Source organism: Oncorhynchus mykiss, chromosome 4 (assembly GCF_057628025.1).
Source record: "Oncorhynchus mykiss isolate SJ-2025 chromosome 4, ASM5762802v1, whole genome shotgun sequence".
NCBI classification, from domain to species: Eukaryota; Metazoa; Chordata; class Actinopteri; order Salmoniformes; family Salmonidae; genus Oncorhynchus; species Oncorhynchus mykiss.
Window position 1 is genome coordinate 61,347,026 of NC_143025.1, and position 14,343 is coordinate 61,361,368.

The 14,343-nt window shown below is 43.2% G+C and overlaps 1 protein-coding gene across 12 annotated transcripts in view; it reads left to right on the forward strand.

The window, feature by feature from the left end:
- The window catches only part of LOC110522093 (unconventional myosin-VI), a 96,274-nt gene that overhangs the window by 19,671 nt on the left and 62,260 nt on the right, over positions 1 to 14,343 (forward strand). For all 12 annotated transcript variants that reach the window (XM_036975640.2, XM_036975641.2, XM_036975642.2 and 9 more), the window contains exons 2-5: positions 1,391 to 1,525; positions 11,191 to 11,260; positions 11,541 to 11,614; positions 13,719 to 13,848. In XM_036975640.2, the coding sequence (XP_036831535.2) occupies positions 1,409 to 1,525; positions 11,191 to 11,260; positions 11,541 to 11,614; positions 13,719 to 13,848 (391 nt within the window). In that variant the 5' untranslated portion in view covers positions 1,391 to 1,408. The remainder of the gene's footprint in view (positions 1 to 1,390; positions 1,526 to 11,190; positions 11,261 to 11,540; positions 11,615 to 13,718; positions 13,849 to 14,343) is intronic.

Genomic DNA, 14,343 nt, shown 5'->3' on the forward strand with positions numbered 1-14,343 from the left:
TTTTATATCTTTATGTTTGAAGCCTGAAATGTGGCAAAAGGTCGCAAAGTTCAAGGGGGCCGAATACTTTCGCAAGGCACTGTATGAAATGGCACATATGGAATCATGTAGTAATCAAAAAAGGAGTTAAACAAATCAAAATATATAATAATTTCTTCAAAGTAGCCACCCTTTGTATTGATGACTGCTTTGCACACTCTTGGCATTCTCCCAACCAGCTTAATGAGGTAGTCACCTGGAATGCATTTCAATTAACAGGCGTGCCTTAAGTTACTTTGTGGAACTTCTTTCATCCTTTTAAGCCAATCAGTTGTGTTGTGACAAGGTAGGAGTGGTATTCCAAATATAACCCTATTTGTAAAATACCAAGTCCATATTATGGCAAGACCAGCTCAAATAAGCAAAGAGAAACGACAGTCATCATTACTTTAAGACATGAAGGTCAGTCAATATGGGAAAACGTGCAGTCGCAAAAACCAAGCGCTATGATGAAACTGGCTCGCATGAGGACCGCCACAGGAAAGGAACAACCAGAGTTACCTCTGCTGCAGAGGATAAGTTCAATTAATTACCAGCCCAAATAAATGCTTCAGAGTTAAAGTAACAGACACATCAACTGTTCAGAGGAGACTGTGTGAATCAGGCCTTCATGGTTGAATTAATGCAAAGAAACCACTACCAAAGGACACCATTAAGAAGATGAGACTTTCTTGTGCCAAGAAACACAAGCAATAGACATTAGACCGGTGGAACTCTGTCCTTTTGGTCTGATTCCAAATTTGACCTTTTTTTGGTTCGAACCGCTGTGTTTTGTGAGATGCGGAGATCACAGTAGATTCCTACTGTGAAGCTTGGAGGGGCTTTGTTGGTGACGCACTGATTTTATTTCGAATTCAAGGCACACTTAGCCATGCTGGTTATGTGGCAGCTTCATTAAATAGTACCCACAAAACACCAGTCAACGTCAACAGTGAAGAGGTGACTCCGGGATGTTGGCCTTCTAGGCAGAGTTGCAATGAAAAAGCCAGATACAATAAAAGATTAAGGTGGGCAAAAGAACAGACACTGGACAGAGGAACTCTGCCTAGAAGGCCAGCATCCCGGAGTCGCCTCTTCACTGCTGACTTTGACTGGTGTTTTGCAGGTACTATTTTAATGAAGCTGCCTGTTGAGGACTTGTGAGGTGTCTGTTTCTCAAACTAGACACACTAGTGTTCTTGTCCTTTTGCTTAGTTGTGCACCGGGGCCTCCCACTCCTCGTTCTAGTGTTTAAAAAATAAAATATATATATATATATATATATAAATAAAAAATTGAATAACTGTTTCATGGCTTTAGGAATGTGAACAGGCCTCTAACGGTCCCCTGTTTCTTTCCTTTTGTGTTGCAGTGCTCTTCAAGCGGTCCAATGGAGGATGGGAAGCCGGTGTGGGCGCCCCATCCAGCAGATGGGTTCCAGCTGGGGACCATAGTGGACATCGGAGCCAACAGCTTGACCATCGAGCCGCTGAAACAGGGGCAAAAGGTAGGCGATCATATGTCCTGCAAATATACACACACCCTTGCGAAAAACAGACATCATCGCTGTAACATTTTGCACATAGAGAATTTGCGTAATTGTGGTGGTGGCCATCAGTAGGCATGTTTCTATTGCACGAGGTTAAGGTGACAAAAGCAATGCCCCCCCACCCCCCTAAAAAAACATTGTGACATGTTAACTGCAGCTATAGGATAAATGCTCTAAAGATCAACTTTTATCTTTTCGACAGGTGGATTTCCTTCTAAATTTATTGTGACAAATTTTGATGGAACCAGTTTTTTGAATAACTTATGATTGACAAGGAGGGACCTCCACTCTGCAATTTATTTTAAAGGTGTACTGCTTGGTAAAATCTTGTACTGACTTTCAAGAATGCCTGCTTTGCTTTGCTTTTCTGGATGCAAGTTCCACCATCCAATTATTTCACATCTACAGGAGTGCAAGTTTCCCCATGGCACGGACCGTGGCAATACCTTGATACCTGGTAATATTTAGAAAATTGCAAATATTTAATGGGGGCGGGGGCCACAAAAAATCGGAACTCATCTTGAGGGGCCGCAGTTGCTGGCGGGTTTGCGTGCCCATTTTGCCATGGGGCGTAGAGAAATGTTTGCAGGGTATTAACATATGAGTAAGACTAACAAAATCATATCTTTTTATATAAAAAATGTTAGTTGACATGTCAGTAATTTATAGTCACTCAATTAGCCTAACACGAGAAACTACTGATGCATAACCACATTTTGAAATTGCACCTAGTGTATTCTACTATTCAAACTCTCAACAGTAAGTTGAGACCCCGACTGAGTTCCTAACACTGTTCAATATACATTCTGCGTAACCACAGCATTCAAATAACGCTGCAATGAAAACTAATGGGACTGTAGAAACTGTGGCATTAAAATCCGGGGTGTGAACTACATTTCTATTCAAGTGTTGATTGACAATGGTAATGGACCAATAGTACTGGAGAAACTGAGAAAACGGACCTCTCTGACGCGGTACTCTACATTGTGACGTTTCGGCACGCATTCTGCAACTCGTTGTGTGCCGTACAACCTCTTTCCACCAGGAGTAGCGCTTCTCTCGCAGAATAAAAAACAAGAAATGATCAATGGTGAGTTAATTACTCGTGAGTTCATCAATAGTTAATTCAATCAATAGTCAAATGTTTGCGTCATCGCTGCGAGCCGTCATGACTCTAAAAAGTCGCGATGGCCGCGGTTTACTTGTGAGAACGTTTTCCCGCACAACATATCTCCCCCCTTTTTTACCATCACTCAGTAGCCTTCGCTTTCCCCTCCGCCCTTTTTAACAAGACCTGGCAGAGCTCCATTGCCTTTTTTAGTCCTCCGTAGACGTGCAGCATTAAGGTCTCATTTATTTTGTTGGAAAGGTGAGATTGCGCTTTACAATGATATTCATATTATAGTTGACCAGGAAGTATTACATTTTTGGGGTGCTAAAATAAGGTCAAATGTACAGAAGTTTGCTAGCTAGTGTTTTCACACACCGAGTGTGTATACAATACATTAAGATCATGATTATGAAAGCTTGCAGTCTATGACCCCTTACTGATGATGTCACTTGTTAAATCCAACATCAATGTTGATGAAGGGGACGAGACCGGTTACAGAAGGACAAGACCTGGATTGTGGATGGGTGCCATTCAGAGGGTGAATGGGCAAAGGATTTAAGTGCCTTTGAATGAGCTATGGTAGTAAGTGCCAGGCGCACCAGTTTTTGTCAAGAACTACAACGCTCCTGGGTTTTTCACTCTCAACAGTTTCCCTTGTGTATCAAGAATGGTCCACCACCCAAAGGATATCCAGCCAACTTGACACGACTGTGGGAAGCAATGGGGCTAACATGGGCCAGCATCCCTATGGAATGCGTTCAACACCTTGGAGGGTCCATGCCCTGACGAACGCAATATTAGAAAGGTGTTCCTAATGTTTATATATATATATATATATATATATATATTACACAGTGCCTTGCGAAAGTATTCGGCCCCCTTGAACTTTGCGACCTTTTGCCACATTTCAGGCTTCAAACATAAAGATATAAAACTGTATTTTTTTGTGAAGAATCAACAACAAGTGGGACACAATCATGAAGTGGAACGACATTTATTGGATATTTCAAACTTTTTTAACAAATCAAAAACTGAAAAATTGGGCGTGCAAAATTATTCAGCCCCTTTACTTTCAGTGCAGCAAACTCTCTCCAGAAGTTCAGTGAGGATCTCTGAATGATCCAATGTTGACCTAAATGACTAATGATGATAAATACAATCCACCTGTGTGTAATCAAGTCTCCGTATAAATGCACCTGCACTGTGATAATCTCAGAGGTCCGTTAAAAGCGCAGAGAGCATCATGAAGAACAAGGAACAGGCAGGTCCGAGATACTGTTGTGAAGAAGTTTTTAAAGCCGGATTTGGATACAAAGATTTCCCAAGCTTTAAACATCCCAAGGAGCACTGTGCAAGCGATACTATTGAAATGGAAGGAGTATCAGACCACTGCAAATCTACCAAGACCTGGCCGTCCCTCTAAACTTTCAGCTCATACAAGGAGAATACTGATCAGAGATGCAGCCAAGAGGCCCATGATCACTCTGGATGAACTGCAGAGATCTACAGCTGAGGTGGGAGACTCTGTCCATAGGACAACAATCAGTTGTATATTGCACAAATCTGGCCTTTATGGAAGAGTGGCAAGAAGAAAGCCATTTCTTAAAGATATCCATAAAAAGTGTCGTTTAAAGTTTGCCACAAGCCACCTGGGAGACACACCAAACATGTGGAAGAAGGTGCTCTGGTCAGATGAAACCAAAATTGAACTTTTTGGCAACAATGCAAAACGTTATGTTTGGCGTAAAAGCAACACAGCTGAACACACCATCCCCACTGTCAAACATGGTGGTGGCAGCATCATGGTTTGGGCCTGCTTTTCTTCAGCAGGGACAGGGAAGATGGTTAAAATTGATGGGAAGATAGATGGAGCCAAATACAGGACCATTCTGGAAGAAAACCTGATGGAGTCTGCAAAAGACCTGAGACTGGGACGGAGATTTGTCTTCCAACAAGACAATGATCCAAAACATAAAGCAAAATCTACAATGGAATGGTTCAAAAATAAACATATCCAGGTGTTAGAATGGCCAAGGCAAAGTCCAGACCTGAATCCAATCGAGAATCTGTGGAAAGAACTGAAAACTGGTGTTCACAAATGCTCTCCATCCAACCTCACTGAGCTCGAGCTGTTTTGCAAGTAGGAATGGGAAAAAATCTCTCGATGTGCAAAACTGATAGACATACCCCAAGCGACTTACAGCTGTAATCGCAGCAAAAGGTGGCGCTACAAAGTATTAACTTAAGGGGGCTGAATAATTTTGCACGCCCAATTTTTCAGTTTTTGATTTGTTAAAAAAGTTTGAAATATCCAATAAATGTCGTTCCACTTCATGATTGTGTCCCACTTGTTGTTGATTCTTCACAAAAAAATACAGTTTTATATCTTTATGTTTGAAGCCTGAAATGTGGCAAAAGGTCGCAAAGTTCAAGGGGGCCGAATACTTTCGCGAGGCACTGTGTGTATATAGATAGATAGATAGATAGATAGATAGATATATATATATATATATATCTATCTATCTATCTATATCACATACACACACACACACACACACAGTGGGGCAAAACAGTATTTAGTCAGCCACCAATTGTGCAAGTTCTCCCACTTAAAAAGATGAGAGGCCTGTAATTTTCATCATAGGTACACTTCAACTATGACAGACAAAATGAGAAAGAAATCCAGAAAATCACATTGTAGGATTTTTTTATGAATTTATTTGCAAATTATGGTGGAAAATAAGTATTTGGTCAATAACAAAAGTTTCTCAATACTTTGTTATATGCCCTTTGTTGGCTATGACAGAGGTCAAACGTTTTCTGTAAGTCTTCACAAGGTTTTCACACACTGTTGCTGGTATTTTGGCCCTTTCCTCCATGCAGATCTCCTCTAGAGCAGTGATGTTTTGGGGCTGTTGCTGGGCAACACGGACTTTCAACTCCCTCCAAAGATTTTCTATGGGGTTGAGATCTGGAGACTGGCTAGGCCACTCCAGGACCTTGAAATGCTTCTTACGAAGCCCCTCCTTCGTTGCCCGGGCGGTGTGTTTGGGATCATTGTCATGCTGAAAGACCCAGCCACCTTCCATCAGCAAGGGCATTGAAGATGAAATGAGGTTTTCACTCAAAATCTCACGATACATGGCCCCATTCATTCTTTCCTTTACACGGATCAGTCGTCTTGGTCCCTTTGCAGAAAAACAGCCCCAAAGCATGATGTTTCCACACCCATGCTTCACAGTAGGTATGGTGTTCTTTGGATGCATCTCAGCATTCTTTGTCCTCCAAACATGACGAGTTGAGTTTTTACCAAAAAGTTATATTTTGGTTTCATCTGACCATATGACATTTTCCCAATCTTCTTCTGGATCATCCAAATGCTCTCTAGCAAACTTCAGACGGGCCTGGACATGTACTGGCTTAAGCAGGGGGACATGTCTGGCACTGCAGGATTTGAGTCCCTGGTGGCGTAGTGTGTTACTGATGGTAGGCTTTGTTACTTTGGTCCCAGCTCTCTACAGGTCATTCACTAGGTCCCCCCGTGTGGTTCTGGGATTTTTTCTCACCGTTCTTGTGATCATTTTGACCCCACGGGGTGAGATCTTGCGTGGAGATTCAGTGGTCTTGTATGTCTTCCATTTCCTAATAATTGCTCCCACAGTTGATTTCTTCAAACCAAGCTGCTTACCTATTGCAGATTCACTCTTCCTATCCTGGTGCAGGTCTACAATTTTGTTTCTGGTGTCCTTTGACAGCTCTTTGGTCTTGGCCATAGTGGAGTTTGGAGTGTGACTGTTTGAGGTTGTGGACAGGTGTCTTTTATACTGATAACAAGTTCAAACAGGTGCCGTTAATGCAGGTAACAAGTGGAGGTCAGAGGAGCCTCTTAAAGATGTTTTTACAGGTCTGTGAGAGCCAGAAATCTTGCTTGTTTGTAGGTGACCAAATACTTATATTCCACCATCATTTGCAAATGCATTAAATCCTACAATGTGATTTTCTGGATTTTTTTTCTCATTTTGTCTGTCATAGTTGAAGTGTACCTATAATGAAAATTACAGGCCTCATCTTTTTAAGTGGGAGAACTTGCACAATTGGTGGCTGACTAAATACTTTTTTGCCCCACTGTATACACACACACACACACACACGAGTATGTGGATTTGGCTATTTCAGCCACACCCATTGCTGACTGGAGTATGAAATCGAGAACACAACCCTGCAATCTCCATAGACAAACATTGGCAGTAGAATGGCCTCACTGAAGAGCTCAGTGACTTTCAACGTGGCACCTTCATAGGATGCCACTTAAGTCAGTTTGTCCAATTTCTGCCCTGCTTGAGCTGCCCCCCGGGCAACTGTAAGTGCTGTTATTGTGAAGTGGAATCGTCTAGGAGCAACAACGGCTCAGTCGCGAAGCGGGTAGGCCACACGCGCTCATCATATAGGTTTCCATTGCCGAGCTGCCGCACACAAGCCTAAGATCACCATGCGCAATGCCAAGCGTCAGCTGGAGTGGAGTAAAGTTCGCTGCCATTGGACTTTTGAGCATTGTAAACGTGCTCTCTGGAGCCCCGACCTCAATTGGAACGCCGACTGTATGTCAGGCCTAATCGCCCAAAATCAGTGCCTGACCTCATTAATGCTCTTGTGGCTGAATGGAAGCAAGTCCCCGCAGCAATGTTCCAACATCTAATGGAAAGCCTTCCCAGAAGAGTGGAGGCTGTTATAGCAGCAAAGAGGGGATCAACTACATATTAATGCCCATGATTTTGCAATGAGATGCTCGATAAGCAGATGACCACATACTTTTGGTCAAGTAGGGTATGTATTTTTAATTTGGGTGGGGCAGGGAATTGATCCGAGGACCTTCAAAAGGGGGGCCGCCAGTTGCCGATTCCTCTCATAAATGGATAATGGAAACACTTCAACCACTTTTATTTGACACTAGGTTTTTGCAAAAAATTGTTTTAAAATTATTTTTACCGACAGTCAATTGTCACATCTATTTTCTATTAACTTTTTTAAAGTCGACCAAAAATCGCTGGAGAAGTTAATGGAAACATATCTTGACACGAAGACCCTCCACTAGCTAACATACTAGTGAAACATCAAATCTCCCAGAGGCTGTAGTTTAGTCGTTTACCCTCCACTGGTACAAAATGAAGCCCCAGTGTCTGAGGTAAAGTGGCTCTTACCTAGTCAAGTAGGCTTTCCCTTCGACGCCACCAGCCACTGCTAATTCACTAGATAATGTATTACGCTAAAGCTCTTGACGTTAGCGAAACCCAGTTTCTATGGTAACTCGTACTTCCTTGTGTGGCTTTGTCATAAAGTGAACGTCCTCCTCAATTTGCTCACTTCTAGTGTTTACATCCGGCCCATAAATCATCAGACTCCGGCAGATCTTTTATTATGAAGGAAGTTGTACGTGTGTGTTCCAGTCATTTGTAACGGAAGAGTCCGTTCTCTGGCATTTATGGTCCGTTCTGTGCTGTAACAGGCAGTCTGAGGGGCACAATGTGTCTTCTGTTCCTGCAGCAGCCAGTTAGTGCCAGTCTACAGCTCCCTTCCTCCACACCCAGTCCGCTCAGAGCAGCAGCGGCGTACGCAGCCTGGCAGACCCCTGGGGGGGGGGGCTGGCTGTCAGGAGAGAGGGGCTGCTCAGTGCATGACACCGTGTCACACACACACAGCCTGAGCCACAATGGCTGACTCTGTGGCCCACAACGTTAGGTCATGTGTCCCCAATGGAACTCTATTTCCTATATAGTGCACTCATTTTGACCAGAGCTCTGTTTGAAATGGGTGCCCTATAAAGGGAATAGGGATAGTTTTTTCTTTTTTTTGTCTGTGAAGAGGGAGAGGTGAGGGACATATTTAAATTCAAGGGGGCATTGCCTCACCGTTCGTCCCTCCCCACCTCCCTCTCCTTTTACTCTTGCCTTCAGTCACCCCATGTGGCTCAGTGCTTTGGAATCCTGCCAGTTTGGGCCCAGAATGTGGCACATGTCAGTGCAGGAAGAATGAACTGACTGTACGTCACCTTGGCATCTCCACTCTTGGATGTTTTAAAACCTTCTTGCAGTGCCTCTATTGGAGAAACTAAGGACACATCCCAAATAGCACCCTATTTTCTGTATAGTGCAATACTTTCAAAAGTAGTGGACTAAATAGGGAATTGCGTGCCAATTGAGACGATACCTAAATTGCTGGCCCAGAAGAGGAGATGCCAACAGGTCCCCATGGCCCGCAGGAGGGAGCTGGCATGGGCTGTGTGTGTCCCAAATGGCGCACTATCCCCTACATAGTGCCCAGAGCGCTGGTCAAAAGAAGTGCACTATGTAGGGGATAGGCTGCCATTTGGGACGCAATGCTATGTCTGGCTTGGCCTAGTTAGCTACACACATTGCAACCCGCCTGACCCGCCTAAGGTCACCCCACATATGTTCCCCAAACGAACTTCTAAAATATTTGTTAAACATGTACGTTTTTTCCCCCTGGTGAAGAAATGTTTTTGCCACGTGTGGAATGGGCAAGGTAAAATTGCAGAAGGCTTTTAGCTGGTGCTGTGTTAGGGGCAGGCCAGGAGAATGTAGCTCTCAAACTCCAGGCTGCATTCTGCCTTCTCCCTACAGTTTTTACCAGTTAACTCAGCGCCGGGATTGTAGTTCACATGCGCTTTAATGTTTAGAAACGTCAATCATCGCTTGCGATACGGCTTTCGAAAACAACATATGGCACTTATCTTTCATCTGCGAGAAAGATAACCCTTCTAATAAAAAAATATACACTTTTACTGTAGCAGTTATGCACAGATCCATAAGGCTGTGTGTGTCCATCTGACAACTACACTTCCGTAGTGACGCTTGGAGCACACTAGATGGCGAATTAGCACAGGCGTTCACCTCGGTCTTTTGTCTGTTTCCCTTAAACAAGCGCTGTAACATTGGGATATGCCCCGGTGGGAACACTAACCCTATAAAGGTGTGTAGTAATTTAAAGTTTTTAATTAAAAAAATATATATTTGTATAATATTTATATTCTCACTGATATGAAAGATGCCTTCCTTATGTTTCTAAAACAGTACCGCAAGTGGTGCGTGTTAATGTTTACAGCAAGCGTCTGGGCTCTTACCAAAACTCCCTCGGTCAGACGATACCATCGTCATTAGGCGCTAAAACAGTTGGCGTCTCTGAATTGGGTAAGGAGAATGTATCCATGCAGAAGGAGAAAGGATGGCTGGCTGCACCTTTCACTAGCTTTGGTTATCCAAGTAGTCCACTGTGTTTGTTCATAGTTCCATAAACATGAATGCACTGCATAGCTTCAGAAACTATTCATACACCTTGACCTTTTCCACATGTTGTTGTGTTACAGCCTGAAATGTATTAAATTGACATGTTTAGTCACTGCCCTACACAAATATACCCCATAATGTCAAAAGTTGAATTATGTTTTCGGAATAAATTAAAAGCTGAAATGTCTTAAGTCAAATATTCAACCCCTTTTGTTATGGTGAGACTCATTTCAGGTGTAAACATTTGCTTAAGTTGCATGGACTCTCACTCTGTGCAGTAATGGTGTTTAACATGATTTTTGAATCACTGCCTCACCTCTACCCCACACATACAATTATCTGTAAGGTCCCTTAGTCGGGCAGTGGATTTCAAATATAGATTTAACCACAAAGACCAGGGAGTTATAACCACAAAGAAGGGAACCTATTGGTGGATTGAGTAAGGAAACTCATCAACTACCCTGAACTGCTAGTGCGCTCTCACATACGGAGTCACGCTAACTTGCAATTGCAGTGTGCTTTTGATTCTGAAATGACCCATAGTACTCGCCAGATGTGTTCACCTTAAAAGCACATGCTATGAGTTAAACACACCAGCCTCACATCTCAAGCCCTGCCTATGGGAACATGTAGCTAGCTGTATTGTTTGTCCTGGGCCATGCACGTGTACTGATAATGCATGGTGGCTGTGCTCTGCAGTGGAGGTGCTTTCTGACAACCATGGGCCTGAATAGGGGAGGGGCTGCTGCTTGCAGCCAGTCTCCACAGCGCCTCACTAGTTACTCCCAGATCCTGTTTCTGCCGCTCTCTCCAAATAATTCATTGTCCCTTGGCGTGTCACTCACTGCTGCATACACCAGGGCTTTTTGAAGCAATGGCGTTCTGAACAGTCAGTATTTGAGTGGCCGTTGGGGAAACTTGGGGATTGATGAAAGAGCACGTTAACAGACTTGGAAAAAGGTTACTGACTTGTATTTTTTAAAAGCAGGCACATTGATCGGAGTCAAAGTAGACTTAATGGGTTTATTTACTCGTGTGTGTGTGTGTGTGTGTCTCTCCTTTGTGCGTTATTTGGTATTTTAGGCCACATACTTTTTATGTACTTCGTTGAACTACTCTTCCACTTTAATGCATTGGAAAGAGAACAGCACGGTGAAATGCTTCAATTGAACAGATTTCGACCCTGTTTCACGTCCATCTTGTTTTGACAGAGCTTTACGGCCCAGATCAACCAAGTGTTCCCAGCTGAGGATGATGTCAACAAGCATGTGGAAGACAACTGTGAGTTTTTTTTTATAGCACCAACACTGCTATTGTTTTACAAGAAGTCTCCAGCACAAGGTTTTTTTGTTTCTTACCATCACATAAAGTTGCCCTAATGGGCACCTAAGTGATTTTGCAGCAAGTAATGAACTCAATTTACAACCCTGAAACTGTTACCCCCCCCCCCCCCCCCAAAAAAAAAAATCCACTGAGGATTTAGGAATGCCATTTTGTGACATTGTGTTTTCCATTTTGATCCGTCCTCTTCTTGACAGCTTGTGATTTACTGTTTTTTCAGGTTCGTTGATGTACTTGAATGAAGCCACTCTACTGAACAACATCCGCGTGCGGTATAGTAAAGACAAAATTTATGTAAGTACTTTTATAACAGACCTAACCTGTATTTACGCTGCCGTTCAAAAGTTTTGGGTCCGGTGCACAACTGAGCAAGAGGACAAGTACATTAGTGTCTAGTTTGCGAAACAGACGCCTCACAAGTCAACTGGCAGCTTCATTCAATTGTACCTGCAAAACACCAGTCTCAGCGTCAACACAGAAGAGGCGACTTCGGGATGCTGGCCTTCTAGGCAGAGTTGCAAAGAAAAGGCCGTGTCTGACTTTCCAATAAAAAGAAAATATTAAGGTCAATGGTCAAACGAACAAAAACTGGACAGAGGAACTCTGCCTAGAAGGCCAACATAACTGTAAAAGGGTTTTCTAATGATCAATTAGACTTCTTAAAATGATTAACTTGGATTAGCTAACAACGTGCCATTGGAACACAGGAGTGATGGTTGCTGATAATGGGCCTCTGTACGCCTATGTAGATATTCCATTAAAAATCAGCCGTTTCCAGCTACAATAGTCATTTACAACATTAACAATGTCTACACTGTATTTCTGATCAATGTGATGTTATTTTAAATGAACAGGTTTATTTGCTTTTTATTTCAAAAACAAGGACATTTCGAAGTGACCCCAACCTTTTGAACGGCAGTGTGAATCCTGCTGTCTTCCCCATCAGTCTTGTTCCAACAGGTTGAACCAGTAGTGGCAAGGCCGATCGAACACTCACTCATTATCATGCTAAAGCCCTGTCGCCTCAGCCACTTCTGTCTCTCTATGCCTGCTGTACTTTACTGCATGTGTTGTGTCCCCTCCCTGATGGACGGCGTGACGGTCTTATCGTTGTCACTCTGGGCTGCATGTCCGGTGGCTGATGGACGCGAGGGCCGTTACATTGACGCGCGCACACACACACCGTTATAGCGCGTGTCACTGTAACTACCCTCCCACCCAGCAGCCACCTGACAGGCAGCCCAGAGTGACAACGACAAGGCCTTCACACCGTCCATCAGGGAGGGGACACAACACATATACACACACTGACACAGCTAGCGCTTGTCATCAGTCTCCCTGCTGGCCCCTGTGTCTACCCCTTTTGTAATTGGCCAGGGAGCAGAGCAGAGCCTGGGAGCGCTATCCTGTTCCCCACTGAACTTAATTAGGTCCTCTGAGGTGACAGCCAGGCAGGCAGGCAGGGGGACATGGATGCCAGCTGGTGGGGAGAGGAGAGTCATGGGACACTTGTCTTCCAACGGGTGGCATCTAGTGGCTGCAGTGAGAAACTGCCTTGCTGTGTTCTATGGAAGTGTTTGGCTGATATGCAGTGAGACAATTCCTTTTAGCAGTGATGAGACTCATGATTTGTTAGGTACTTGAGGAAAAGCTGGGTGTTATATCAGAAGTGTTTACCCCAAAAGCATTTGATGTGTATTGAGCATTTAACTGAAATGTTGGTCATTTCTTTGCTTTTTAAACAACTAATTTGCTGACATCAGTTAAATTATTTGAATTCCATGTTTGTTTTTTTTTCCTGTGAGCTCAATGCGCAGTTTCTCTAGAGAGAAATCTGATGAAGCCTGAACTGTGTGAGTTGTGGTTTTCAACATGGCAGAAATAATATGAACGACAATAACCATAATCCATTGCATGCCTACGTGTCCGGTCTGTGTGGGGCAGACATGGAGAGGGAGAAAAGAGACAGAACGTGCTGTTGCTTTGCTTGGTATATCTACCTGAAAATGCATGATTTAAGTGATTTTGATAGTTGGTATTCAGCAGTCAGTATGCCTCATCTCTATAGAGATGAGATGCTGATATAGAATGAAGTCATAAAACAAAATAAATGTAATATACATTAAGAAAATATAGTTAAGTAATGTGAATAAATGATGGTTAATAAGTGCCGTTATGGGCAGTCACTACCATCATGGGACTTATTAATTGTTTTATTCTGTGTTACATCATTCAACCCACAATGTATGGTGCATTATATTGTTTTAAAAAATGTACGAAACTGAACCGACCTCAAAAAGCACTAATCGCTCAGCACTTAGTACCGTATCTTGCTTAAAAACTACCTTCTGTGCTAGAGTATTTCTGACTTCAGGTTTCCCTTTGTTTTTTCTCCCAGACGTTTGTAGCCAATATCCTGATTGCAGTGAACCCGTATGTTGACCTCCCAAAGCTCTACGCTCCAGAGACCATTAAACAGTACCATGGGAGGTCCCTGGGCACCCTGCCGCCCCACGTCTACGCTATCGGTGAGTACTAGGGAGGAAGGAACACACAGGCTGCATTCCAAATGGAACTCTCTTCCCTATATAGTGCACTACTTTGATCTAGTCAAAAGCAGTGCGCTATGTAGGGAATAGGGTGCCATTTGGGATGCAGGCACACAGCTGTCTCTGTGCCACTGTTGGGCTGACAATGCGTTACTTTCACATCTGTCCACTGGAGGGCAGTCTATAGTAATTTTCACAATACACTTATGCTCTGGAAAATCACATTTTATTGGTCACATACACATTTAGCAGATGTTATTGCGGTCATAGTGAAATGCTTGTGTTCCTAGCTCCAACGGTGCAGTTATCTAACACATCACAATACACATCTAAAAGTAAAATAAAGGAATTCAGAAATATATAAATATTAGGACGAGCAATGTCTGAGTGGCATTGACTAAAGTTGAATAGAATACAGTATGTGAACATTATTAAAGTAACCAGTGATTCCATGTCTATGTATATAGGGCAGCA